Source organism: Sparassis crispa (assembly GCF_003851025.1).
Source record: "Sparassis crispa DNA, contig_000012F, whole genome shotgun sequence".
NCBI classification, from domain to species: domain Eukaryota; kingdom Fungi; phylum Basidiomycota; class Agaricomycetes; order Polyporales; family Sparassidaceae; genus Sparassis; species Sparassis crispa.
The window spans coordinates 743,517-769,380 of NW_020939759.1; the positions used below are offsets into that span (position 1 = coordinate 743,517).

The following is a 25,864-nucleotide window of genomic DNA, read 5'->3' on the forward strand; positions in this document are numbered from 1 at the left end:
TGACGGATGCATCCCCATATTCGTCTTCATATGCACTGACAGCTCAGAGTAACACTGGAGTTGCTGATTGTCCACGTAGAAGATACACAGAATACAAGTACAAATTTCGTTGATTATCCCATTCTCCACCAACTCTTACCAGGCTTCATTCACGGTTACGGTAGGCTGAAGTTTGCGTCCATGCCCTGAATTTTCTCATGGTCGGCGAGGTTGGGTTGAGCCTCGTAGACCGTGACAACAGCTTCGTTCTTGCGCTGCTCATGACAAAGATCAGATCGAAATGATAAAGATTGTGAGATAAGCCTCACCTCGCTCCACTGTCCCAAAAACCCGACGTAGTAGATTCGGGTGCTGTCTGCTCCTTGTGACTCAGGGAAGAAAAGCGTTACCGACGTGACGGTAGGGAATTTTGCGGGCCTAGGGAATGCTGATGAGCACTCAGCCTATTCCGACACAAACCTTGAATGCACACATTACGTGGTACTCGCCAACCTGCCTGCCTTGGGCGATACTAAACTCTTGGGTCGGTTTGCGGTCAGAAAGTGCAGAGAAATCAGCATGTTCAAAGTTGCTGTACTGGAGGTGGAGAGTACGTCGAAACCACATATTGTGATGGATTAGAAGCATACCAAGGCGACTCTAGCAGGAGTCTGATCGGCAGGTCCTGCTTTGAGTAGCAAAGCGCGCAATTTGACCGATCCGGTGAAGGGAACGCGTATTATCCTGCTCTGAGTTGGTTTTCCTCACACGTTCAACAAGAAGAAACGTACATCTGATCATCTGCGTCGGACTCAATATACTGGCAGAGGGTGGGTTAATTCTTGCCGACAACCTGGCAATCCATTGGTATGCAAAACAACACGCACTGTTTCTTCGTCCAACCTCTCGTTCCATGGTTTAATGACCTCAGGACCCTTTCCCGGAGATGCTGCATTCAGAGCAACGACATGGTCGCGGTTGATGCGAGAGAACAAATTGTCTCGATGACCCTGCGTCTCAGGAATATCGTGGTCGTGGTCGTGGTCGTGACTCTCATCACCACAGCTTCCGTGCGCGTGGTTGTGCGACATTTAAACGAGTCTAAGTCAGTTACAGAGCTTGAGCTTGAGGGCATGAATTCTCGATGGTGCCACAGGAGCCAAACAACTGTCAATGCACTATTATATTTAGCACTCTGCGTACAGCCGCCCGCCTGTTGAACTCAAGTCTCAACTCCTTCTTCTGGTGAGTAATTGGTCGAGTTTCTTTGTTATGATGTATACTCTAGTAATTTGCGTTCGATGGCCCTCGTTCTCGTCAAGGGGCGCACTCGCCTGTGCGTCTTGAGGCGGGGGTATGAGACAACTCCTACACCTCTGATTCCTTTCGCATTCCTGTCCCACTTATTTCTTTACTGACCATTTGTTCTTCATCTCAGCCGCCTGCGCTTGGGTACATTTGTTGGATTAAGGGTTCGTCTTGGAGGTTTACGGTCTTGCAAGCGTCATCACTGTATGTTTATTTTACTAGCGGGTTATTTGGAAGGTTTGCGTCAATCTCTTAGCTAAGCCGTCGCGCAGTGGGCACCGAAGGAGATTGAGTTCTGTACTACCCCTTGAACTGTTATCGACTCGTGGCGCCATGTCGTCCCAGCCAACGTCGAGCACAACAGAACCCAAGTCCAGCGAACCGCCTGTTGCTGTAGAACCTGAGTTCAAGTACTACCGAGCTCCACAGTCTATTGCAGCTCCTCGTATGTGTCTACTCATCTCTGCTGAGATTGCTATTCATTACATTGGCGCTGTCGGATATGTGCCTTCAGGAGAGCTACCCGATTCGTACTTCACACCAACCTATGCCGATCTCAAGGCTGCCCAGGCGTCTCTGACCGCGCGCACTCAGGCCCTCACCAATGCTCCGCTACGTACGCAAGCTATGCGCGATGCGGAGGACAAGGTCAAGCGAGCGAGATGGCCACATGTACGTTGAGCAAGGCTCCATGTCAGTACTTCACGCTGAGCTTGCTCTGCCTTGCAGACCGCTGTCCGAGTCAAGTTCAGCGATCGCAGCCAGCTCGAGAAAACATTTCAGTCCACGGACAAGATCCGTTCCGTCTACGCCTTCGTGCGGGGCTCGCTGCGCGAGGATGTGAGACCCATCAAGTTCGTGCTATGTACGTGGTGTTTGCTCTTGGGGCAATTATGCGTAGTCATGCGATTCGTTTTGACGGGGAAGACCAGACACCACCGAAACGCGAGTTCAAGGTTTCTGATCCAGACGTGCGCAATTTATCGCTGGCAGAGCTGCAGCTGGCTCCGTCGTCGGTGCTGCTGCTGCGTTTTGAGGACGATGCCCTCAACCGTGCGTCGAAGTTACGCTGCATCTGGTTAGTGTCCTGACTTGTACATCTTCACACAGACGTGGATGTCCCAGCACCACTCGACCCATCTATACTGGCCCAAGTGGAGGATCTGCCTATCCCACCCGACTTTGATTCCGAGTTACCTTCGGAGACATCATCAGTGAAGAATTCGACGGCTGCGTCTTCATCTGCTCCCAGTACCTCAGGAAAATCGGAAATTAAAGTTCCGAAGTGGCTGAAAATGGGCTCAAGTACGTACCGGCCTTGCATCAGACAGATTGGTTGGTTGATTGGAACGTGCTAATGCTACAGAGAAGTGAAGCGGTATGTCGGACTGCCAACGGATCTCAATGTGTACAATAGAGTTATTGCAATACAATGTACTATGGCTCACAAGATCGTCGGCATGCCCCCCAAGTCGGCACCTCGCTCAATTAGCCCTTTCCCCTGCCTCTACCACTTAGTTATCTCTTATATGTATGATTTTATAGTACTACAACATTCTTGAGGTTGAACGAGCTCAAACGGATCGGTATTGGAGGAGTCCCTTCTTGACCTCCAATGTAACGCAGACTCACGCTGGCTAGTCACTGGCCGAAGTCTGCCGCGAGCGTCGGCAGCGGGGTTTCAAGTGGTGGCGTTCACAACGACACGGTCACGACCTTCGTGCATTAGGCTGCCGAGCGGAGTAACAAAACGGCACGCGTTACTGTCTGTGACATATGCGTTACTTTTGCGTTACTGCTGACTTGGGGGGCATGCCGACGATCTTGTGAGCCATAGTATGCTCTGGAAGGGATGAACCTAGCCGACAAGCAAGGGAATTTGAGCGGATATATTTCCTCATCATCCAAGGATGGGTAAGTAATGGAAGTGCCCTCGCAAACAAGCGTGACGTTCAACCTGCTGTAGCACAAGGCATATCAGTGACTATAATCACGACGCGTCCATATGCCTCAGAAGCGGGCTAAATGTCAATTCTTCAGTCATCTCTATGACCGCGATGCAGCTCTGGATCGATGAACTTCATTCTACCGCGTCCTGAATAAGATGATCAGTAGAGTGATAGTGTGAATAACCGGGGACAAGCCCACCTTTGAAGCGCACACCGTTCTTGGTCTGCGTCTCCTCAAGCTTTTTCTTGAGCCTTTCTAGCTCCCGTATTCTTTCTTCCTCCAATCGCTCCTTCTCTTCACGCTCTAGCCGGGCATCATACTGTTCTTCCGTCTCTTCCTCCGGTGGTGGCGGCCCCTTCTCACCTTCAGCTGATCTCCGATCGGACAAAGGAGACTTCGAGCGGGGTTTTTTGTGCTGACTTTTGCCCTTGCGATGATGTCTGCGAGCGCGGTCATCGGAGTCCTGACTTTCGGAGCGATGATGTCTCCGCTTCTTGTGCTTGCGCCTTTCTTGGCTGGCGCTCTCACCTTCGCTTTCCGAGCCCGACGCGGCAGATGCTTTGGCTGCTACAGACAGAGTTCAATTAAGCCCAAGAATGGACAAATAGAGCACTCACGTTCGGGCTCTTGTGACTGCACCTTGACGCGCAGCATGAGCTCGCCGCAGTTAGATATCGTCACGGGTACTGTGGGCCGATCCTTCTCTTCCACTGGCACATCGGCAATCTTTGCGACAACGTCGTCATATCCACGGATCGCCCTTCCGAATACGACGTGTTTACCTGAAGAGGCTGCTGTCAGGTGTCTGATAGTGGGGAGCCGGTGAACAAGGCATACCATTCAAATGTGGGCATTCTCGGAGGGTGATGAAGAACTGGGAGCCGTTCGTGTTCGGACCCTTGTTCGCCATACATAGCAACCTGAAGGCGTGAGCATCTTTGGCGAAAAGTGGTAGGGAAGCGAGCGTTACTCACCCTGGGGCGTCCAACGGACGAGTCAGGTCCTCGTCCGGGAAGGAGCCACCGTATATGGACTCTCCACCCATGCCATTACGTTTTGTGATGTCTGCGAGAGAGGAATGTAATTGATGAGCTGCTGACTGGGAGGCGACCCGCCTTGAGTCGGTCATACCTCCACCCTGTATCATGAAGTCCTTGATGGAACGGTGTATGATGCTGTTCTTGTAATAGAGAGGGCGGTCTGAGAGCGGAGAAAGACCTTTCTCGCCCGTGCATAGCGCGCGAAAGCTGGCGAATGTGTCCGCGATGAGTTATGATAGCGAGAAGAAGATGGACGGACACGCACTTCTCGCATGTTTTCGGCGCGGTATCGTTGAAGAGCTCGAAGATAACCCTGGAAGAGAAGAGGATGATCAGATTACTGTTAGACACGCGAATAGGAGAAAGCAGAGACCTTCCGATGGGGGAGTCGCCGATGGAAATATCAAAAAATACTCGAGGACGAACCATGGCAGTAGTAAGGTGTCAGCGTTAGCGCGCGGCTGCAAGGATGCGAGCCTCGAGGCAAACGCACGATGTCCGGGGTCCTTCCACCTTGTTTACCGAAATGAAAGCCATGGCAAGCTTCTTGTTATATTCAATACAATTTCCGGGATACCTCTGCGAGCGTCGCTTCAGGTTAGCGCAGCGCATCTCCTCACCAGTCGAGTTCGTTCTCAGATGATAGGGCGACTGCAGACGAAATAATATGACTATGCATGGGTGGTTCCCCCCCGAAAGCACAGGCATAACGTTCCGCCGTATCTCTGGTTCCCGGTCAGATTCTCACTCGGTCAACGATCTGCTTCCATCCTCGAGTCTTCAACCGCCTGGCGAGCACGACCTGATCCATATGCAGTGCATATCGATCTAAAAGCTCGCGTTTTCGTCTTCGGGCATTCTGTACTTTACCCTCCCATCGGCCCTGCAGATCTCATTTGTGAGCCGCCCTGCAATGCCACCCCGTCAGCACTTCAACGCAGTCGTCCTCGGAGGTATATTCCCCTTACATTCCACCCCCCTTTATCAATACTTAATCCATCATGCGCCATCCAGCTGGAGGTGTCGGCAAGTCTGCTCTGACCGTTCGCTTCGGGCGGAACCAGTTCGTCGAGCAGTACAACCCGACCATCGAAGGTATGCACCACGCCTCATGTCGCGCTCCATAAACTTGATGTTTGCTCCCTTCAGAGGAGTACACCTGTAACATGGTCATAGATGGCGTGCCATGTGTGGTTCGTGCACTTCACGTTGTGATACTAGCACTCTGACCATGGTGACATATAGCTCGACATCCTCGACACACCTGGTATGGAGCAATTCACGGCTCTTAACGAAGGTTATATCAAAGTGAGTAATCGCACAAGCTTTGCGGTTCTGTGTTCCCACCTGTACCATTCTGTCCCAAGGGTGGCCGTGGGTTTCTACTTGTCTTCAGGTACGGCTACGTGCTTGTCGTCTTCCAACAGGACATATTCACATTGTCATCAGCCTCACGCAGGAAGCAAGCCTCAAAGATGTTGACGATATCCGACAACTGATCTATCAGATAAAGGGTGACAAGGTGACGCATCCAGATTGCTATTCAGCTGCCGTCTCCTTTTCCTTACTTTCTTCACAGACCGTCCCAATTGTTGTTGTTGGTACCAAATTGGATTTGGTGCGTATCACATTCGTGAGATCGATTACGCAGTCTTACCCGAGGATGGACAGACTCACGAGCGAGAAGTCTCTCGAAGTACCATCCAAGACCTAGCCATGCGCTGGGGCCTCCCTTTCTACGAGACCTCTGCTAAGAGAAACTGGCACGTCTCAATAGTTTTTGAAGACCTCGTGAGGCAAATGCGGAAGCGATATCCGCCAGGCGAGTTATCTCCTCGCAAGAGGAAGCGAGAGGAGTGCGTCGTCATGTGAAATGAACGCTTTCTCTTTCTCTTCTTCCCTATGTTTCTGCCTTTCGTTTTCTCTCATAATAGACTCATCACATCCTACTGTATTCTCAGCACCGTCAGCATCCCGTCTTGCAACACTTCATGTTATCCATTCTTTCCACTTGTATGGCACTCACTTCAGATGCCCTAGTCTCCTCTGCATCTCGCACTGACACTCTTATCACACCTGTCACTTCTCCAACACTAGGATCCGATAATCTTGCTGCGTTACCTGCTATCGTTTGCTGCGCCCCTTCGTTCTTTGTCTACGTACTTGCCGCACATCTTTCCCCAACATAAAGTACACACTCGCTACCCATACACACTTCTATACCCTTTCCTCCGGGACTTTTCGGCGTACTGGGCCGAGTTGTCTTACATAATGGATTACATAATGTTATACGAAACATTTTGTGGCTGCCGTAAGCAACCGAACCCCAAGTCTTTTTCCTCTTCCCACCACCTTCTAGTGTCTCCGTCGACACATATTGCAGCTTTCTGCTCGCCCTCCTCCCATTTCTACAGATCAACAATGGTTAGTAATATGTATACTCGTGCCTCCTCAAGTGCTTATTGTCGCCATCCGCAGAGCTACGGCGGCGGCTATGGTGGAGGCTACGGCGGTGGAGGGGGCTGGGGTGGAGGCCACGAGGACCGCATGAACAATCTTGGTAGCGGCCTTCGCACCATTGATTGGGGCTCTCAGAAGCTGTCCACTTTCGAAAAAAACTTTTACATCGAAGACAAGCGTGTCTCATCTCGTAGCGATAGAGAAGTCGAGGAGTTCAGAAAGCTAAAGGAGATGAAGGTGCGATGTTTGCGCGGTGTTCCTGGGCACAAGATGTTGACAGAGACTCTCCATAGGTTCAAGGTCGCAACGTTCCGAGACCCGTCAGTTCCTTCGACGAAATTGGCTTTCCGGAGTATATCATGTCGACCATTCGCGCGCAAGGCTTTCCATCCCCTACTCCCATCCAATGTCAAGCATGGCCAATGGCGCTCAGCGGTCACGACGTTGTTGCCATAGCTCAGACTGGTAGTGGAAAGACGATTGCCTTCGCTCTTCCAGCTATGTTGCATATCAATGCGTAGGTATCGCAGCACGCTGCGTTGATTTAAATACTGATGTAGAATACTTCTTGCAGTCAACCTCTCCTGGCTCCCGGCGATGGTCCAATCGCCCTGATCCTAGCTCCCACTCGTGAACTTGCTGTTCAGATTCAGCAAGAGTGCACTAAGTTTGGGTGAGTTCTCCAGATTTTGTACATTGTAGTAATATGACATAATCGTTTGTGTAGATCTAACTCTCGCATCCGCAACACTGCAATTTATGGTGGTGCACCCAAGGGGCCTCAGATTCGCGACCTCCAACGAGGCGTTGAGATTGTGATTGCCACTCCTGGGCGGCTGATCGACATGCTGGAGACGCAGAAAACGAACTTGCGCCGGGTGACTTATCTGGTCATGGATGAGGCGGACCGAATGTTGGATATGGGTTTTGAGCCCCAGATAAGAAAGATCGTTGGTCAAATTCGACCTGACAGACAGACTCTGATGTTCAGCGCTACGTGGCCGAAGGATGTCCAGAAACTTGCTAATGTACGTCCATTTATGGATTATGTTGTTTGCGTCACTCACAGTCATGCAGGATTTCTTGAGAGATTTCATCCAAGTTAACATTGGGTCTATGGAGCTCACCGCCAATCATAACATCCAACAGATCGTTGAAATTTGCAGCGAATTTGAGAAGCGGGCGAAGTTGATTAAGCATCTTGACCAGATCAGCCAGGAGAACGCCAAGGTCCTCATCTTCGTGGGAACGAAGAGGGTCGCAGATGATATTACGAAGTATCTCCGCCAGGACGGCTGGCCTGCCTTGGCTATTCACGGTGACAAGGAACAGTGAGTCTAGATGTTCTGCATATAATGTAGTATATTGAAATTCAGTGCAGGCGTGAACGCGATTGGGTACTGAGCGAATTCAAGGCTGGACGATCACCGATTCTCATTGCTACGGATGTAGCATCCCGTGGTCTTGGTATGTTCTCACTTCCGATGACAAGCGCTACATTTTTTCTGTGACAGCATCTCCACGGGTTTCCGTGTTGCATGTAGTCCATGTCGGACTGTTGGTAGTCGACTTTTTACAGGTCTTTGGGCGGTTCCGGAGCAAGGCAGGCCAAGATATCCGACACGCGCATCGAGAATACAGCGGACTCCCCTGATCATGTGCTACAGCTTCCCTCTAACCTCCCCATGTGGACCCGTTTGCGTTCGCTTCTTTCACAGTTGCGGGACGTGCTCGGGTTGACTATTCACGAACAGTTCTAACCGTTCCTGATATGGTAGTGGTTATGGATTTGAGCGGCAGATTCTTGGGACTCAAATGTTCGCTCACCTCGACAACACCTCTGCGCGTACAAGATTTGCCTGTCTGTAGCTCGGACTCGTTTTGCCTCGATCTTCGTGGTTGAGGTGACCCTTGGACTATTGCTGTGTGGATTTTGTTGCTGTCGAAGCGCTTGTGATCTATGCTTGCCTGTCGAGTTCAATATTGACCGTGATCTTGTCTCTTCTATGTGTTCTCTGTTATCCCCTGCCGACTTTCGTGCGTGATCTTTTACGGTTTGTGTGGCATCTGGGTCTGCTGGTCTATTCTGTACGCAGACGTGAAGGATGTTGGTTACGTCATCGTAAGTTTCCTGTTCGTCATACAGGTCAGGAATCTGACCTGGAGTCTTATTCGCCCAGAACTATGATTTCCCCAACAACTGCGAAGACTACATCCATCGAATTGGTCGTACAGGAGTGAGTATCGCCTTGAACCCGTTACATACGCAACCCTAATAAATAATGCACAGCGTGCTGGTATGAAAGGCACCTCCTACACCTACTTCACCACAGATAACGCGAAGTCGGCTCGTGACCTGATCGCAATCCTGAGGGAGGCTAAGGCTGTGGTACCCCCTCAACTCGAGGAAATGTCGATGTTCAGCGGCGGAGGTGGTCGAAGTATGTGCTGTCTTGGACTTTCGCACAAACATTACTGATTGTGTCCTTGTTTCAGGCCGGTATGGTGGCGGTGGCGGTGGTCGCGGTCGTGGTGGAGGCGGCGGCGGCGGTGGCGGCAGGTACGGTGGCCACGACAGTGGTTACGGTGGAAGGAACGATCGGTGGTGAACTTCCCCTTGTGTCTCCGTGCGTTTTCTGCCGATCCATGACTCGCCTTCGTGTTATCGCTCGCGTTGCCGTCTCAGGACATGATGTTAGATTCCGATATCCATGCTGGTTCCAGTAGTAATTCGTTGTTGCATTTCTTGGTAGAGTGCAAATTGTAGTTGCCAAGCATTGGTTCGTTATGCGCTGAAATTCACGCTTTCACCGTAGTAGCTGTCAGTGCTTCCGTAAGTAATATCGATTCGTCAGCTTCGCAAGGATATCCGTCGGCTCTTTGATTGGCAAGTCGTCGAGTGATTATAAGTCTTCAGCCATGTCCTTCTCCAAGCAGACATTCAACGTCGGTGGACTGTCGACCAACGTTTATTCTTCGCAGAACACAGCGGATCATGCGAACCCTGTCGCCGTCCTGTTCATTCTTCATGGGAGGACTAGCTCTGCAGAGAGCATCGAGTGGGTAGCCCACTCGACGCTGCGATGGACGCAAGACCACCGCAATGGCGATGCTCAGAACGCACAAGACTTGTTTGTGGTCACTATCGTGCGATCGTTCTAACCATTCCGGCCGGAGCACAGGCTGATCACTGAATTAATGAACCAAGGACCACCGTAATCATGGCTCGCGGTTGGTAGATGAACATGCGAACAAAGGGTGGAAAGAGAACGAGCGGCATGCGCGAGTATCCCCATCCCGATGTATCTGGCCAATATACCTGCTGAACCGTTGAGTGTGTGCAGGATCGACATGTATAGCATTCAAAGTGAGATGCAATCTGCTCTACCTGCAAGAGTGCCCCTGCTAATCGTCTGCTATTTATGGGATAGCTGGGACGGCGAGGGACGTGTCCTTCCTCATCGACTTCTTACCTGCGTACCTTTTCCCTGCTGGCGAGCGGGTCGTCTCGCAGTGGCTGATGGCGGGAATCAGCCTCGGCGGGCACTCTACCTGGATCACGCTTCGCAATGGTTAATACCCGTCTGCTATCTATCGTGCGCAAGTAGAGTCTCTGATTAATGTCCGGAGTAGAATCACGGGTGAAACTGGGCATCCCAATCATCGGTGAGTGTGATATGCGCATCGCGCATGAATTTATAGATACAACGGTGACGACGCAGGATGCCCGGACTACCTGACCTTGATGGCGGCACGCGCGAAGACCAACGCGCTCCCGTTGGCGCCGCCATACCTGCCCGACTCGTTGCGCGCGCTCATCGAGCGCGACGACCCCGCCGCGGCGCCACACACCGCAGCCGACGCCGCGAACCCGTTCCGTGGGAAAAAGGTGCTCGTGCTGTGCGGCGAAGATGACACACTCGTGCCGTACGCGGCTGGGCGTGCATTTGTGAAGGCGCTCGACATGGGCAGCACGGGCGTGAAGAAGGTTGTGGTTGCGCCTGGGGTCGGCCATGAGTGCACGCCGGAGATGGTGCGGGAGATGGCAGCGTTTGTTTGGGAAAATGCGTTGACTGTGTAGATGTGACGAGGAATGGGTGGTGATCAAGCGAGCTGGGGCTGCTCTGAACCTGCCTTCTTCTGTCGCTTTCTCAGACGAGCCCTGGCTGATCTGGAGAGTTGGCGGAGATCTGGCGGTTGATATCTGTAGAAATGTAAGAATATGATATATACTGGTTGGCTAGAAGAGCGTACGTGAATCCTTGCGCCACCAAGTCTGGTAGCACCTCCCGTGAGAGGGTTATTTTCATAAACGCAACCTTGTGTTGCCGAAGACTGGATATGGGTTTAGACACGCCCAGGACACGAAGGAAACAGCTCACTGTCTCTTCCCTTGCAATGCAAGAGCCAAGGCGTTCAGCCGGTCCTCTTCTGGATTACCCGGGGCGTCTGTAGCAATAGCCTTCTGGAGCTCACCGACCTGGTTATACTGATGCAAGCCTGAGAGCTTTCCTTGGTCTGCCAGAGCAAGGTCCAACGTCTTTAGATACTCGCGCTTGATAATTTCGACGACGGAGATGAGCCGGGGGATGGTAGACAGAGACGTAGGCATGCGTTCCTTCTTTGCATCGGATGACGGGGAAAGCTCTCCATCCGTTGCAGCAGCTTGAGCAGATCTGCCCGAGTCGGCTTTCTTGGCTGCTGGCAACGTATGGAAAGTCAATGGCTTGTCGGGGTTGTTCTGAACATTGAGGTGAATGGCGCATGAGGTATGGCGATGAGTGAAAACTTGCCTGAAAGTGCTGGAGAGCCGAGTCGACCCAGGCGTGTATTTTTCCATGGTCTGTGATGCGTATGCTATCCGGCGGGCCCGCCATGGTGAGCACTGCAGCACGCTGAGCGCCAGGACGCGTCTTACATAAACGCGGCTCGTTTGTTTGTCCGGAACAAACAGCCGAACCGCTCTCTCTCAGAGTCTCGTCGCCGCCGCACTCGACGACCTCAGCTCCGTCCTCTTGCCCTCCTCGGTTTCTCCTCTCCGCGCCTTGCGAAAGAGACGACAGTCGTAGAGGAGTTCCCCGTTGCTCGACCCGAGCTCTCTGCGCAACAGAAATACAAAAACTGCGTTGGTTGATCTCCGGGCTCAGTTGCTTTAAAAAGGTGTAACGCCTGCCTCTCCGATGCCTCGTCGCACTTTAACTCCCGCCACTCCCGCCTCTTCTGCCCCTCCCGTCGTCCCGCCCCGCGATCCCTCTCTTCTAGCCCAGTCTGACCCAGAGTGGGCTGCCAACCTTCACCTCCTCAGACGCCAGTGGAAATGGGCCGCGTTCAGCCAGTTCTTCTATACCTTTGCACCCTTACTCGCAATGAGCGATGTCGCGTTGTCGGTCAGTAATTCGTCTTCTTTTTTCTCGCTCACGCGCCTCATACCCCTCTGTTCGTGTCTGCACGGTCTGTGGCGCATAACTGAACCAATCGCCTCTGTGCAGGACATCGAGGATGACCTCGCGCGTTCTACCGCAATATACTTGCCCCGCGTAATGCAAAGACTTCTATATACCCTTACCCAGGATCGGAAAATTACGTCAGTATTTTTCCTCGCTTATGAGCATGTTCCCTCATTCCGTCGTATGTCAGAATCGACACCTGGCAGACCGGTCTGCGCAAGCAATATATGAGACGTGATCCTCCAGCGAATCCAATCGGTCCTGAACCTCCCGCGCCGTCTCGTCATCCTTCCTCGATCCCCGAACAGACTGAAGAGGAATATGCCAACGATGACAGCATTGCTGAGCCTTCGGGAGACGTCGTAGCCGTCGACTCGACTAAGGAAGCAGGACAAAACCCTGCCGGCGCCGCTGACATCAGCAAAGCTACCTCTGAGCAGCCTGTTAAGCCAGAGGGATTGAACCTGGAATCCGTCCCGCCCACTCCTTCCGTGAAGAAGGAAGCCTCGCCTGAGCCAGAAGCTGACGAGCAGGAAGAGAGCAAAGACTGGCTCGAGCTCCCAATGTTGACCAAACTCGATTCCCTCCACCTCGTCACCGAATGGCAGTTCCAGAATCCTCATCGTCTCCGGACGATTATGAAGGACGATGACGAAGGTGCTCAATGGGTAGGTATCACTTTCATCTTGCTGGTCAACATCGTGCTGAGCTGTGCCGGGCTTGATCACACTGTCACTGTCTGTTGGCGCTCGATAGCGAATTGAACCTGTTGGATACGACGCAAAAACGAACGCTTATTGGCTTATCGGTCGTGTGTATCTTCTCCATACTCCCATATGTTATTCTTCGTGACCCTTGTACCGCAGCCGACCGTCTCTGGATTCAGCGCGTCCCACCCAAACCTCCGAAAGGCGTCAAGCGCAAGCGAACGACCACCGCCAAGAAGGTTGCCACTGTGGCATCCACAAGCAAAGAAGAACCAGAGGCCAACGATTCCGATAGCCCGAGGTCCGCGAAGCGCAAGCGCGCCCCGCCGCGGGCTTCCACCAGCCGTGCGTCCCGCAGCCGGATACAACAGTCTACGGAGCAGCCTCAGGCATCGGGCAGCAAGACGACACGCGCCGCGAAGCTGCAGGCGAACAAGAAGCTTGATGCACAGGCGAAAGAGCTTGCGGAGTACCAGCGCCAGGCCGCACTCGCCGCCCGATCCAGCTCGCGGTCGCACAAGAAGGGCGGGAGCCAGGCGTCGCCTGCGAAGCTGTCCCCGAGAGGCACGCGGACGAGTGCGCGGCTCAGGGGCTCTACGGCAAAGAATGACGACGAATGGCAAGAGATACCGGACGAGTGGCTTCATGAGACGGCCGATTCGGACGCGAAGACGCCCGTGAAGAAGGGCAAGGGCAAAGAGGTGAGAGTACAGTCGGAGAAGGAAAAGGAAGACGAACCTTCAGAAGATGCTGAGCTGCTGAGGACTGGGCTTGAGAGTGATGCAGACTCGAGCGTATTGACCGAACTTTCGGACGATGTGGACGGTCGTCACGAGAGCAGCGCTCCGGAAGAGACCCAACCCCAGCCGAATGGTAAAAGTAAAAGTGGCCGCAAGACTAGATCGACAAATGCGAAAGGAGCTGCTACTGCTGCTGAAGCTGTGGCAAGTATAGATACGGGTGCAGAAGAGCTGGAAGCTCCGCCGGAAGAGAAGCCTTGGATACCCGCAGATTTTATAGAATGGGAGACGGTGAGTGCGGCATGCTTTTTGGTTCGACGAGGCTCATCTAGTGGCTAACTTCATTGTCAGATCTGTGTCACGTTGCACGAATGGGAGCACATCTCGGAGCGCTTCGAGAAGTCAAATCATTACTTGGAGAGAGCCTTGTTCAAGGTACTCTCCCAACAGATCGTCCCTGCCGTTACAGCGGAGCTGAAGGTACGGTTTCAATTTTGCGCACGTTGCACTATCGTCTAATTTGCCTTCTAAATTCGCAGGAAGCGAATCGGAAAAGACAAATGGAAGATGCGATCGTACACCGAAAGCGTTCTTCCCGTATTGCGATGAAGGAAAGCGAGAAGGAGGAAGCTCGCATCGCTGCGCAGAAGAAGGCTGAAGAGGCTGAGAAGATGGCTCGCGCGAAGCGGGTGGAAGCACGTGCGAGGAGAGAAGAGGCTGAAAGGGAAAAGAGGGAGCTGGCGCGGGAGCAGAGGAGAGAGGAGCGGGAGGAGAGAGAGAGGCGCGCTACTGAGAAGCAAGAGGGCGACGAGAGGTTTGTCCTTCTCGTGACGGAAATGCCTTATGTGGTGCTAATTATAGTGGTTGTTTACAGTGCATCAATCGACGTTATTGACCGGGGATCATCTCGGTCGTCTAAAGCATCGGTCGCGAATGGCACCCATTCCACTGGCTCTGTTCAATTGAGTCGGGTAGCCACTCCCAGCGGTGTGCGCTCTCCAGACTGGATCCTTGATTGCGAGATATGCCACAAAAGCGGTATTAATCTGGTATGTGAGGGTGTCTCATGAGCCACTGTATCTGATTGCTGACATCACTGGTCAGGACGATGGCTTACCGATGGTGTCCTGTGGACTTTGCAATAAATGGCAGCACATAACATGCCATGACCTCGCAGACCAGCACGCCGGGCGACCGAGGAGGAACTGGGAAGTTCAACAGTTCTACTGCCGTGCATGCCGTCAAAGACATGCGAATACGAACGGATTATCTCATGGCACACACCAGCAGTCATATACGCAAGCTCAACAACAGTACCCGTGGACGCAGGCGGCTGCTGCCGATGCAGTGCATCTTCAGAAGACTGGATCCTCTTCCTACTCTCGCGATCCTTATGCCCAGTCCACGTCCGACCTGCGTTTCCTCCCACGCCAAGCTGTCGAGAATGGGACGAGTTACGGCCAGCAGGTATATCCACAAAAGGGCGTCCCAGCGCAGTCTGCATATGCACGCCAGCAGCAAGCCACTCCCGCGTTGACGTTTGCCCACTATCAGCCGGAGCAGCGCATGTTCTCGACGTCCCGTACTCCACATGCCGTGCAAATTCCTCCCGCGTGGCCGAGCAGACCTTCGTCTGCGGATAATATGGGCTATGCTCAACCGCAACCTGTGTCTCCTGCTGTTCATCAATCCGCCCAGTTCTCACCTCAATACTCTCAGCCCCAATATTCTCAGAGTAGTGGGTCTTATTTGAACAACAGGATCCCGGCAGCATATGCGGTGAGTATCTTGTCCACGCTTCGACTTAATATTAACTTGACGCTCGCCGCAGCCGAGTCCAATACCCCAACGTCAGTTATCATACGGTGCAGGCATGGAGAGCGCGTTGCCCGCCTCTAATGGAACTAATGGGGCTTGGAATGCAGGCTCTAACGGCTACCATTCCCCCAGCGCGAGTGCCACCCAAGCGGCCGCAGAGTCGCTGGCGTTCATGCAGGAGTTGGCGAGTGGTCGGTCCGCTGGGTGGCAGCAGCCGACGAACTTCCAGGCGCGAACTAATGGTGACTTGTCCGGAAGTTACGGTCACCAAAATGTGCATCCCGATCACCATGGCATGGGCGCCACCCCCCAATATCACTATTCTTCGTCTTCGTAATGCAAAATGGGACTGTAGAGACATTCCATTGTTTGTGGATGCACATGGTACATATTTCGCGCTACACTTCTCGATTTTCTTGGAGTCACGGCATTAGCTCAGGTATCCTGTAGAGTGCTTTGGCGATTGTTCAGTTATTGTTAGATAGTCCACTATTAGGATGTGTTGTAATGTCTATCGTAATGTATATCGGTTTATGGTGACCTGTCTTCTATTCCTGCCGGTTTGACGCTTCAAAGCCTCAACTCTATAACAGCCAGAAAACTTGCCTAAGCTCAGCGTATACACTCGTACATCTTGAATGGAGGAGTAAGGGGAATGGATCGCCCCCTTCTTCATCGGCCATATCTCTAATCATACCGTCGTTCAGATTTGGAGGAAGGTAGCGGGACTGCGGGAGGAACAATATTGGCAGTAACGGCATACCGGCGCGCGTCGATGGCGCGGCGTTCGACGTTCGTTGGTCAGACACTCTTCCGCCAGAACCATGGTCTGTTTTCAACATTAAGCCTTGTATTAGATCCTCACTGCCTGTTCCCATTGCAGAGCTCCAGAGTCGAGATTCTCAATGATGGCGGTTATCGCTCAGACGGAAGACGCCAGTACGAACTGCGGGACATCACTATAGAGCTCTCTCAGCAAGGCGTTGCAGACGGCTCGGCCACCTTGACCCATGGCCTGACTCAGGTTTCTGTGTCCGTTTTCGGACCTCGGGAAGCCAAGATGCGCTCACAGACACTCCACGATCGTGCAAACATTAATGTGGAAGTGAACATCTTGCCCTTCAGCACCGGAGAGCGACGTCGGCGGGCTCGTGCGGACAGGTGAGCCCGACACACCCCGCTATTCCCTCGATGCAACTGATCATTATCTGACCAAGTCTCCAGGCGAGTGCTTGAGCTTGCGTCCACGGTCAAGTCGACTTTCGAGCCTGTCGTACAGACGAACCTTTATCCCCGCTCTCAAATCGACATCTACATCCAGGTTCTTCAACAGGATGGCGGACTACTGCAAGCATGCATCAATGCAACCACTCTCGCGCTGACCACGGCAGGCATCCCACTGTACGACTTCGTGTGTGCTGTCACTGGTGGTGTGCACTCAGCGTCGACAATGCTCGATCTGAATATGTTGGAAGAGAACGACTTGCCCCATGTCACAGTCGCGGTCATACCCAGGACGAAGAAAGTCACTCTATTGACTCTGGAGACGCGACTACACGTAGACCGATTTGCGGACATATTCCGATTGGCGTGTGAGGCCGGGCAGACGATCCACAAGGAGATGAAGCACGCTGTCAGCAACAGGACGAGCATGTTGGTCGGTGCGATGGGTACAGGGCTCTCTCACGGTATAGGCAGTGGTGTATTGGAATGAGACGACACTGGATGACCCAATGAATACAAGTTGAACTACGTGGCGTGGTGTGGAACTGGTGATGAGGATAGTCGGGAATGAGAACATAATTATACCCGAACGGCTTCCACCCGTCTAAAACAAGCCAGCCACTTTTGGCCATTATTTCTCTCAACCTTGCGCCCTTCCTCGGTGCCGCTGTAGACCGCATCTAGGATCGTGCCCTTGCCTTCGTGTCGAAGATCGTCTTCGCTGACATGCTGGAACAAGGGAAAGGCCTCCAAGTGCGTTCTCATCCAGTCGTGAAGATCGCGCACATCAGTGATGGTGTACACGATGCCTCCAGAACGTAAGCATACTCGGCGAGCAGAGTCGGGGAGATAATGCGGGCCTTGTGCTTTCGGGATTTGAAGTGAGGGTCAGGAAAGAGAAAGAGGAGTGCAGATAGAGAGTGCTTGGGAAAGTAATTGGGTGTAAATTTCAGCCGGTTTGACCTCGACTCTATAACAGCCAGAAAACTTGCCTAAGCTCAGCGTATACACTCGTACATCTTGAATGGAGGAGTAAGGAAGGGGAATGGATCGCCTCGTTCTTCATCAACCATATCTCTGATCATACCGTCGTTCAGGACGGAAGGAGGCTTTGAAGGACGAGATCACCTACTCAATAGGCCCGAGCACACGGAGCCCACGAACATGCGTGTCCTTGCCGTTCATGTGGTTAGAGAGGACGATCATCTGCAGGACGTATGCCTGCACCGGTTTGCTATCACACAGGCGTATGTCAGTCACAGACGGTGGGCCGGGGATTGGACGTACAAGCCGTCGCCGTCATCATTGGGCTCGGCGGAGATGTCAAAGGTGATCCAGCCGTCCGGCTTTTCGAGCGAGACGACGCGCACATCCTGCAGGTCGCTCGGGCCCGTGCCTGCGCGGACGGCGATCGTGGCAGGAGTGTAGGAGTCGTCGAGCGGGAAGCTGAGGCACACGCTGACCTTCTGCACGAGGCCGCACCGCCATTGTCAGCGGAGAAAAATAGTATTGGGGAGAATGCAAAGCGCACCTGAATGGCAACTTTGCGCGGGAACTCGATGGTCACGAAGTGAGGTTGTGGGCCGTCCGAGCTGTGTGTGCCATCGTAGTGAGTGCCTGCTCGTAGAGATTAGCGACATACTGCCAGAAGGTATCCGGGTCGTCGTCTTGCAGGCACTCAGGCCCGAAGCCAAACTTGAAAGACGAGACGGACCATTTGGCGAGCTGGCCGATGTCGGGCCAAGGAAGATGGGGGGTCTTGCGCCCTGGTGGGTTTGTTGAGAGGCGATTCGCAGGCGTGGTGCGAAGTACTGGATGGACTCACCTGGATGCATGAGCGGCGTGCCATCCATGGGCAGCTGCTGCCCGGGATGATTGACGATTGCAGCTGAGAGGCCGTTCGCACTGACGCTAGACATTAGTATCTACGTTGCTAGCTGTGCTGGCTGTACTCGGGTGAGGGAGAGGGGTCCGTGGAGTGCGAGTACGGGGAGAGTGAGTGGTGCCCTTTGTTGATCTCTCGAGTGACCATGTCTGTCCCTGACAATCAAGCATGGCCGCACTCCCGCTAGAAGACTACAGGAGGTATGGCAGGCAGATGGTCCTCGACGGCTTTGGTCTCTCAGGTAGGTCTCTCGACACTGCAGACGAGTACAGACAGTCGTGATCTCGCTGCAGGACAACTCAAGCTGCAGCACGCTTCCGTCGCCGTCGTCGGAGCAGGCGGCCTCGGCTGCCCCGCTCTCCAGTACCTCGCAGCGGCCGGCGTCGGTTCGTCCCTCAGCCTTTGGTTCTGCTTGTCGCTCATGTACCACAGGCAGACTAGCGATCATAGATCACGATGTCGTCGAGCTTTCTAACCTCCAGCGTCAAATCCTCCATACCGAACGTACAGTCGGCGTACCCAAGGCCACCTCTGCGGCCGAAGCCGTAAAACAGTGTTGTCCATCTCTCCAGTATGTCTCCTCCATTCTCACTGACACTGCAGTCCCCGTCCAGGATCAACTCCCGAGTCCGTGTGGATGCCATCACCACCGCCCTCACGCGCACCAACGCGCTCGCGTCTCTCGCCCCGTATGACATTATTCTCGACTGCACGGACAACCTTCCCACCCGCTACCTCCTCTCTGACACTGCTGTGCGCCTCCATCGTCCCCTTGTCAGTGGTGCAGCACAGCGATTCGACGGCCAGTTGTGCACGTACAACCTGGGACCCGGCGAGGGCCCATGCTTCAGATGCGTCTTCCCCAAACCGCCTGCTCCGGAGATGACCGGAGGGTGCGAGGAACTGGGAATATTGGGCGTGATAACTGGGATCATCGGGAATCTACAGGCTCTCGAAGCGATCAAAATAATCACAGGCTTGCATGGTAAGTCCGTGAGGAACTTCCTCCCCGCAGCGTAAGTACTGCAGTCTTCTAAAATGGTGTTCAGATGGCAAACCGTCCTTGCTCGTATTCTCTGCGCTCAATACGCCACCGTTTCGTAGCATTAAACTTCGCGCACGGCGGCCAACGTGCCCCGCTTGCGGCAATGAGGGCGAGAAAGTGGGCAGAGTAGAGGAGACAGACTATGTCGCTTTTTGCGGTGGCGAGCGACCGGACTGGGCCATCAGAGGACTTGCGCAGGGAGGTCCTGACTCCCGCATACGAGCTACAGTCAGTATCTGGGTTTTTACTGCGTACTGGAGAACGACTGACGAATCGTGTCTCTAGGACCTGAAGAAAATTATAGATTCGAGACAGAACGTACGAATAATTGACGTGCGACCGCGCACGGAATTCGGGATTTGCCACCTGCCAGGATCGACTAGTGCGTGTCTTTCTGTGTGTTACTGCTGTGTCCTGCGCACCAATCCACCCACCAGACGTTCCCGTCAAGGACTTCGTAGCTAATCCTTCATCCATCTTACCTCAACTAGCTTGCGAGGACGAGAAGTTGGCAGGAGCCGGAAACAGTGCTACAGCACCGAATGACGAAGTGTATTTTGTATGTCGTCTCGGCAATGACTCCCAACTCGCCGCCGAGGCTCTGCGGAATGCGGGCGCAACGGGAGTGGTGAAGGACCTGGTGGGCGGGTTGAGGGCGTGGTCAAGAGACGTGGACAGTAATTTTCCTGTGTACTAGAGCAGGTGACTGTACGGTCTGCGGTGCATGTCAGGGTCGCTCGAAAACAGAGCTAGGTGCGTATGATTATCGGTAAATAATGTATACATGCAAGGGCGGCCCACGGCAATTATGGATGGTCCAAGCGCTCTCGGCTGAGGCGCGACACATACGTTTTGCTCACGATGTTGACTGGACACAGGGTGAGCCCATCAAAGAGCGGACGAGGGTATAGACTCACATGCTTCCATGTAACGATTAAGGCAGTTTGAAAGACAGGTCTGCATGACAGATCCCAACTCGGTCAACATTACAGAAAACACATCGCATGACTGCACAGACCTCTTCTGAGCCCGATAATGAAGTTGACGGCTTGGTGATACACTTGGCGAAGCATTTCTCGTTCGTTTTCTGACCAGAGCTGTGAGTGGAGTACGGGAGTGACACGCTGGGATACACGGACGTTCATGAGTTCCTGCGCGTTGGCGAGGGCGATCTCACTGCGTATAGAACTCATCATGGCTTCTTTACGCGCTGCCATGTCTGGGGAGCGGATGAGTTGAAGCCTGGCACACGACGCGAGGAAGGACTGCACCGGAAGATGAAGGCGAGCTCAACGACGAGCTTCCCACTGATCCGAATATTCCAGACATCTCTCTCTCTTTTTTTTGGGTGGTGGGAAGGTGGTGGAGGTGCGCTGGAGAACACCGCGACAGTTGTCCTGCTGCCGCGCAGAGCTCCCAGTCACGTGCATAAGAATCGAGATGAGATCCGTTGGATAGATTTGTGTACTGAGTCATTCCTGTACTACTAGGAAAAATGTACCGCCATGGGTAACGGTGAATCGACAGCGGGTGGCGCTCCAGCAGAGCAAGGCATCGCCGAGCCAGGCGTTCCAGATTATTATGCTCTTCTCGACGTCGACGAGTCTGCTACGGCGGACGAGATAAAGGTTCTCAGTCTGTCCTATACCCATTCATTGCAGTCTTCAACGTTTAATGTTCCGCCTTCCATTGCAGAGGTCCTTCCGGAAATTAGCCCTTTTGCACCATCCAGACAAGAACCAAGAAGACATAGAAGGCGCGACGAAGCGCTTTGCGGCGATACAACAGGCTTACGAGGCAAGCAGCTCGATTACACCGATCGCTCCATCATATGCTGAACGCAGACGAATTCCAGGTTCTGAGTGACGAGCAAGTAAGTTCGGCTGAGTGTTGCAATATTCCGTGTACTCACTCATAGACTACCCTAAGTAGGAGCGGGCTTGGTATGACAGCCATAGGGCCTCCCTCCTTCCCGAACCTGACGCGCAGACCGTATTCGAGGATATCAAGACAGGCGCACCGCCACCTCGTGCCCGCGATCGTGGATTAACAGTGAGGCATTTGGCGCAATTTTTCAACACCACAATTTACGAAGGATTCGACGATGGAAAAGATGTGCGCATCCCCCTTTCTGTGGGCAATGCCGCGCTGAATGATAGATGCCCAGAGTTTCTACACACTGTACCGCAACCTCTTCGATCGCCTCGCCCATGACGAGTGCCAGTGGATCGACGTCCCATTTCCCTCATTTGGCTACTCTACTTGGCCTTGGGTCCCAGTTTCCAAGGGTCAGCAGGATAAAGCAGCCCGTACCTTCTACAACTATTGGATGAATTTCGTCACGAACAAGGACTTCACCTGGATGGAGGCGTGGAACGTATCCGAAGCTCCAGACCGTCGTGTTCGCAGGTATTCATCTTACGCATCTGTTTCTCTCGCAAGAAGTAACGCTGATTTTGCAGGCTCATGGAACGTGACAATAAGAAGGCTCGCGACGATGCTCGCAAGGAGTACAATGACACTGTAAGGGTGTGTACAAATTATCCACTAAGACATAACCCTCCCTTATTTCGCACCCGCAGTCCTTGGTGATGTTCATCCGCAAACGTGATCCCCGGTACAAGGCGCACCTGGCTCGTCAATCCCAAACCTCTACTCCAGGCACACGTACTCCCGTCTCGCGCCCCGCGACACAGCAGGTGCCCCCAGAGCAGCAGTTTGTGGAGCAGGAGTGGCAGAAGGCTGCGCGCGAAGACGATGCGGCCGACCTCGAGTGGGCTGCCGCAGAGGGCACCGAGGACCCGGAGGAGTGGGAGTGCGTGGCGTGCGGGAAGAGCTTCCGCAGTGAGGCCGCGTGGGACAGCCACGAGCGAAGCAAGAAACATCTGAAGGCTGTCGAGATGCTGCGGAAACAGATGCAGGAAGACGACGAGGAGCTGGGGTTGCATGTGGAAGGAGAGGAGGATCTGGAAGCGGACGAAGCTGAGAATGGTGATAATGACCTCGGAGACACTTTGTTGGACGAGGTCGCAGCTGAGGAACCGCCAAGATCACCTACTCCTACAGTGACGCACGAGGCAGACGACGTGAATGACGACGACGCTGAGGAAAAGGTGGCCTGTCCGTCAAAATCACCGCGGAAGGGCAAGAAGACATCCTCTCCAGATGTTCCTCTGAAGACGGAAGGGAGGACCAAGAGTCGCTCTCAAGGCCAGGCCAGTAATGCACCAGAAGGTCTTCCCGTCGAGTCTGGACAGAGACTCAAGCCTTCGCAGGACGATGAGGCTGCTGATTCCAGTGAAGGCCAAACTAATCCACAGCCAGAACCATCGAAGCGAGAGAAGAGGCGTGCGAAGGAGGCAGAGAAGAAAGCGCGAGGCGACAACATTACGGCGAAGTTGGTGCGCAATCTCCGTTCACCTTCATCCCATTTCTGATGGACAAATAGCGGTGTAACATTTGTAACTCGCAGTTCGACAGCCGCACAAAATTATTTGCACATATTAAAGCGACAGATCATGCGAGTGCAGTACAAGACGTCGACATGCGCGGAAAGAAGGGCAAGAGCGGAAAGAGATGAATGGGCATCGCCCACCACTTCCCTTTATAATGTCGCTGTTGCAATTCCCTCCTCTGTGACATGGTTCTGACTCTGGAGATATACATGAAGTAATACAGCATAGATACACTCAGAAGCTTAACCAGGGGATCGTGGTCAATTTGACGACATGTCTGCACGATGAGTCCAAGAGTGACAAAAAACGTACATTATCGACCTTGCTACCCCATAAGTTGTGTAACATCTTCCGGGGGATACTTCGTTTGTGAGAACGTCAACAATCTGGGGAGCGTATATGTCGAGTTAGTACTGCACATTCACTGAAGACAAAAGTAATAAATACCGTTTCAAACTTTGGATGTACTTCCGGCTGACTTCATCATTCAAAACATGGGCAACTTGGTCTGCTGAGATTTTCTCGCGGGCGGATCGTTCATGAATACTGTACGGGTGCGTCAGCGCCACTCCTACCGTCACAAATCAGGAGAGAGTACGTACCCGACCATGGTGACACCTATGGGCCACGGTGCATTCCCAATTGATAAGCGAAGGTATGAATCGTTTGCCTTCTGGTATTGTCGCTTCTGCATGTGATGCACGATTTCAGCCACGCGAATTAGCATGTCCGCAGGAAGAGACTGTGACGACAATGACCGTTAAGGTTGATCTGCCAAAGAAAAGGGCATTGAGATAAACGCACCCTTGACCGAAGCAACTTGAATAGCGGCTTTAGGTACTCGGCGGACTGCCGCTGCGTAGCAGCAGCTAGTTTGCCCTGCGTCGTACGTTTGACGTGCTCTGCAGAATTTTAGTTTCATTGCTTCCTAAGGGAAACTACTGACGCACCGGGGCGTTCGTCCATCCATTCTTCCCATTCCTTCAGGGTCCTCTTGAGGGCGTAATATATGACTGGATACAGCTTATCCGGGTCCGTCCTGATGAGCTCAAGGTCCAAAACGTCCGACCCACTACCTTCCCTACTCTCCCTCTTCTTGCCTTTGTCCCTTCCTTCTTCTTCCTGAGCACGTCTATCCCTCATCAACCTCTCCACATTCTCTACGTCCTCGAGGGCCTTCTTGAAGTCGTTCTGCCCGCCATGGCGCTCATGATCCTTCTCCTCGATGAGCTCCAGGGCACGCAATCGGAGACGGCGGTCCTTGTCAGATTCACCGAAGAGACGGACAGGCTGGCCCTTCGCTCGGAGGCGACGAATGGTCTCCTCATTGGAGATATTGAAGGACAGGCGAGACTCCGGTGCCGGTGAGGCACTGGCATTTGTACCCGGAGCAGGAGCAGGAGAATCGGTGTGTGCACGGGAGGATGAAGCCTGTTCTCCAGTCGCACATGAGCTGCAGATACCTTGAGAGGCCCCACGAACGACTCACTGTCACCCTTCCCTCTGCTTGCCCATTTTCCTGTCTCTCTTTCTCCCCCTTCTCTTCCTTCTCCTTCCGCTCGTTCTCTTCTCTCAACCGCTCCAGTTCGCCACGACGCATGTACTTCGTCGGCCGAGGGCCATTAGTTGTAGGCTCTTGCTCTAGAGCTTTGCGCTTGGTCGCTATTTCTGCCTTGAGGGCGTCCATGTCGTCGGGCAGGTGACCGCCACTATGAGCACGGTGATCAGAAAATGGGAGTGAGTTCGAGGAAGGCAGGAGGAGGAACGATGGCGGCTGAGGCCGAGAAGGGCAGCCGAGACTGAACGAGCTCGACCGACGCGGGCCTGCACGGCTGTCACATCACCGACCTCAACTTCCGCTCGTCCCACCTTTCCTCCTCTCCGCTAGCTATGTCTGATCTCTCCAGGTATTCCCTTTGTATTCTTTCTGTTTTTATGCCAATACTGATTATCTTTTGCTAGCAAATACGTCCTGCAGACTGCCGGTTTTGACGGTATGTGTTCGTTATTCAAGTATTGTTTCGTTCCACTCACACAGTCAATACACAGCTCGTTTCCCGAACACCAACCAGACCAGGCATTGGTGCGCATTAATTCGATATTCGTCCTCCACGAAGCTCAGCGATTTCCCCGCTGGTTGATCAGCTTCCAGAACTACACCGACTACTTCAAGTGTATCGCTGCCAAGGGCGAGGACTTCGCACCCTGCAAGCAGTTCAAACGTGCATACAACTCGCTGTGCCCTAGTAAGTCGGTCTTTACCACACGAGTTCCAGTTGTTGATCATACGCGTGCACTGTGTTCCTATGGAACCTCAGACGAATGGGTGAGTCTGCTTTGTGACCTTATCCTTTCCGTCTTCTGACTGTTGTGCCATGTTTCCCAGACCGCCAGGTGGGATGAGCAGAGGGAGAACGGCACCTTCCCGGCCTCCTTGGAGCCGTGAGGGGTCTCACGCGTTGCGACAGCCATGTACTTGGTGTTCTTGTCTATTACAATTGTCGATAGGCAAAAATAGATGAATACTCAACATCTCTGGCATTCCATGTCGCCATACTTTAAGCGCAGATTGGAGTGCACGAGCGTAGTGTGTGGGTAAGACTACTGCCAAGGTTAGATGCCATTCATCCCCGAAACCGGCCGGTAGGCGGCAACCTTTAGGTGTAACACCCCCGAAAAGGGACGTCTCCGGTGGTATCGGAGCTCTAAGCGAATTATAGGGTGGATAATTCCCTGGAGATGACGTCCATAGGTATTTTCCAGTGTCCAAGCTCTGGTCCACCCGTGAAGGGCGAAAGCAGCAACG

General features: G+C 53.2%; 15 protein-coding genes across 15 annotated transcripts; 9 read left to right on the forward strand and 6 right to left on the reverse strand.

Moving 5' to 3' along the window:
• Positions 1 to 155: 155 nt before the first annotated feature.
• On the reverse strand, positions 156 to 1,070 carry SCP_1302540 (PITH domain-containing protein; the record flags this gene model as incomplete). The annotated part of the gene is made up of 6 exons (XM_027763551.1): positions 156 to 254; positions 309 to 417; positions 473 to 576; positions 630 to 723; positions 771 to 799; positions 867 to 1,070. The coding sequence occupies 6 exons, from the start codon at positions 1,068 to 1,070 to the stop codon at positions 156 to 158; spliced, it is 639 nt and encodes a 212-aa protein (XP_027619352.1).
• A 550-nt stretch (positions 1,071 to 1,620) lies between these two features.
• SCP_1302550 (hypothetical protein) lies at positions 1,621 to 2,661 on the forward strand (the record flags this gene model as incomplete). Its single annotated transcript, XM_027763552.1, has 6 exons — positions 1,621 to 1,732; positions 1,802 to 1,959; positions 2,017 to 2,152; positions 2,215 to 2,340; positions 2,398 to 2,592; positions 2,654 to 2,661. 6 exons carry the CDS (start codon positions 1,621 to 1,623, stop codon positions 2,659 to 2,661), a joined length of 735 nt encoding a protein of 244 aa, XP_027619353.1.
• A 662-nt stretch (positions 2,662 to 3,323) lies between these two features.
• On the reverse strand, positions 3,324 to 4,706 carry SCP_1302560 (Peptidyl-prolyl cis-trans isomerase cyp11; the record flags this gene model as incomplete). Its single annotated transcript, XM_027763553.1, has 8 exons — positions 3,324 to 3,382; positions 3,436 to 3,804; positions 3,855 to 4,019; positions 4,075 to 4,157; positions 4,212 to 4,302; positions 4,369 to 4,484; positions 4,543 to 4,590; positions 4,651 to 4,706. 8 exons carry the CDS (start codon positions 4,704 to 4,706, stop codon positions 3,324 to 3,326), a joined length of 987 nt encoding a protein of 328 aa, XP_027619354.1.
• A 484-nt stretch (positions 4,707 to 5,190) lies between these two features.
• On the forward strand, positions 5,191 to 6,149 carry SCP_1302570 (Ras-related protein; the record flags this gene model as incomplete). Its single annotated transcript, XM_027763554.1, has 8 exons — positions 5,191 to 5,230; positions 5,292 to 5,372; positions 5,427 to 5,470; positions 5,523 to 5,585; positions 5,645 to 5,673; positions 5,727 to 5,799; positions 5,857 to 5,895; positions 5,949 to 6,149. 8 exons carry the CDS (start codon positions 5,191 to 5,193, stop codon positions 6,147 to 6,149), a joined length of 570 nt encoding a protein of 189 aa, XP_027619355.1.
• Positions 6,150 to 6,698: 549 nt separating this feature from the next.
• Positions 6,699 to 9,346, forward strand: SCP_1302580 (ATP-dependent RNA helicase DBP2-A; the record flags this gene model as incomplete). Its single annotated transcript, XM_027763555.1, has 11 exons — positions 6,699 to 6,701; positions 6,756 to 6,974; positions 7,031 to 7,254; positions 7,312 to 7,410; positions 7,465 to 7,765; positions 7,815 to 8,068; positions 8,119 to 8,204; positions 8,834 to 8,859; positions 8,918 to 8,974; positions 9,028 to 9,178; positions 9,234 to 9,346. 11 exons carry the CDS (start codon positions 6,699 to 6,701, stop codon positions 9,344 to 9,346), a joined length of 1,533 nt encoding a protein of 510 aa, XP_027619356.1.
• A 310-nt stretch (positions 9,347 to 9,656) lies between these two features.
• SCP_1302590 (hypothetical protein) lies at positions 9,657 to 9,899 on the forward strand (the record flags this gene model as incomplete). Its single annotated transcript, XM_027763556.1, has 1 exon — positions 9,657 to 9,899. The coding sequence occupies one exon, from the start codon at positions 9,657 to 9,659 to the stop codon at positions 9,897 to 9,899; it is 243 nt and encodes an 80-aa protein (XP_027619357.1).
• A 570-nt stretch (positions 9,900 to 10,469) lies between these two features.
• On the reverse strand, positions 10,470 to 11,614 carry SCP_1302600 (hypothetical protein; the record flags this gene model as incomplete). The annotated part of the gene is made up of 5 exons (XM_027763557.1): positions 10,470 to 10,810; positions 10,868 to 10,941; positions 10,992 to 11,072; positions 11,120 to 11,478; positions 11,531 to 11,614. The coding sequence occupies 5 exons, from the start codon at positions 11,612 to 11,614 to the stop codon at positions 10,470 to 10,472; spliced, it is 939 nt and encodes a 312-aa protein (XP_027619358.1).
• A 303-nt stretch (positions 11,615 to 11,917) lies between these two features.
• On the forward strand, positions 11,918 to 15,786 carry SCP_1302610 (predicted protein; the record flags this gene model as incomplete). The annotated part of the gene is made up of 10 exons (XM_027763558.1): positions 11,918 to 12,124; positions 12,227 to 12,321; positions 12,375 to 12,852; positions 12,941 to 12,995; positions 13,051 to 13,922; positions 13,983 to 14,111; positions 14,171 to 14,445; positions 14,506 to 14,680; positions 14,736 to 15,410; positions 15,463 to 15,786. 10 exons carry the CDS (start codon positions 11,918 to 11,920, stop codon positions 15,784 to 15,786), a joined length of 3,285 nt encoding a protein of 1,094 aa, XP_027619359.1.
• A 487-nt stretch (positions 15,787 to 16,273) lies between these two features.
• On the forward strand, positions 16,274 to 17,163 carry SCP_1302620 (Exosome complex component ski6; the record flags this gene model as incomplete). Its single annotated transcript, XM_027763559.1, has 3 exons — positions 16,274 to 16,276; positions 16,333 to 16,610; positions 16,674 to 17,163. The coding sequence occupies 3 exons, from the start codon at positions 16,274 to 16,276 to the stop codon at positions 17,161 to 17,163; spliced, it is 771 nt and encodes a 256-aa protein (XP_027619360.1).
• Positions 17,164 to 17,671: 508 nt separating this feature from the next.
• On the reverse strand, positions 17,672 to 18,592 carry SCP_1302630 (Anaphase-promoting complex subunit 10; the record flags this gene model as incomplete). Its single annotated transcript, XM_027763560.1, has 6 exons — positions 17,672 to 17,750; positions 17,806 to 17,907; positions 17,961 to 18,139; positions 18,205 to 18,265; positions 18,316 to 18,439; positions 18,499 to 18,592. 6 exons carry the CDS (start codon positions 18,590 to 18,592, stop codon positions 17,672 to 17,674), a joined length of 639 nt encoding a protein of 212 aa, XP_027619361.1.
• Positions 18,593 to 18,726: 134 nt separating this feature from the next.
• Positions 18,727 to 20,300, forward strand: SCP_1302640 (Adenylyltransferase and sulfurtransferase uba4; the record flags this gene model as incomplete). The annotated part of the gene is made up of 7 exons (XM_027763561.1): positions 18,727 to 18,799; positions 18,852 to 18,944; positions 18,991 to 19,111; positions 19,173 to 19,543; positions 19,608 to 19,831; positions 19,889 to 19,985; positions 20,041 to 20,300. The coding sequence occupies 7 exons, from the start codon at positions 18,727 to 18,729 to the stop codon at positions 20,298 to 20,300; spliced, it is 1,239 nt and encodes a 412-aa protein (XP_027619362.1).
• A 109-nt stretch (positions 20,301 to 20,409) lies between these two features.
• On the reverse strand, positions 20,410 to 20,932 carry SCP_1302650 (Mitochondrial import inner membrane translocase subunit TIM13; the record flags this gene model as incomplete). Its single annotated transcript, XM_027763562.1, has 5 exons — positions 20,410 to 20,471; positions 20,521 to 20,560; positions 20,622 to 20,690; positions 20,743 to 20,822; positions 20,875 to 20,932. The coding sequence occupies 5 exons, from the start codon at positions 20,930 to 20,932 to the stop codon at positions 20,410 to 20,412; spliced, it is 309 nt and encodes a 102-aa protein (XP_027619363.1).
• A 176-nt stretch (positions 20,933 to 21,108) lies between these two features.
• SCP_1302660 (J protein) lies at positions 21,109 to 23,183 on the forward strand (the record flags this gene model as incomplete). The annotated part of the gene is made up of 8 exons (XM_027763563.1): positions 21,109 to 21,231; positions 21,299 to 21,400; positions 21,459 to 21,476; positions 21,536 to 21,718; positions 21,771 to 22,012; positions 22,066 to 22,132; positions 22,186 to 23,004; positions 23,052 to 23,183. The coding sequence occupies 8 exons, from the start codon at positions 21,109 to 21,111 to the stop codon at positions 23,181 to 23,183; spliced, it is 1,686 nt and encodes a 561-aa protein (XP_027619364.1).
• A 200-nt stretch (positions 23,184 to 23,383) lies between these two features.
• SCP_1302670 (Pre-mRNA-splicing factor 18) lies at positions 23,384 to 24,745 on the reverse strand (the record flags this gene model as incomplete). Its single annotated transcript, XM_027763564.1, has 6 exons — positions 23,384 to 23,444; positions 23,506 to 23,604; positions 23,661 to 23,800; positions 23,863 to 23,960; positions 24,009 to 24,489; positions 24,548 to 24,745. 6 exons carry the CDS (start codon positions 24,743 to 24,745, stop codon positions 23,384 to 23,386), a joined length of 1,077 nt encoding a protein of 358 aa, XP_027619365.1.
• A 203-nt stretch (positions 24,746 to 24,948) lies between these two features.
• On the forward strand, positions 24,949 to 25,504 carry SCP_1302680 (Cytochrome c oxidase subunit 6B; the record flags this gene model as incomplete). The annotated part of the gene is made up of 6 exons (XM_027763565.1): positions 24,949 to 24,965; positions 25,021 to 25,052; positions 25,108 to 25,141; positions 25,204 to 25,304; positions 25,377 to 25,384; positions 25,445 to 25,504. 6 exons carry the CDS (start codon positions 24,949 to 24,951, stop codon positions 25,502 to 25,504), a joined length of 252 nt encoding a protein of 83 aa, XP_027619366.1.
• Positions 25,505 to 25,864: the final 360 nt, after the last annotated feature.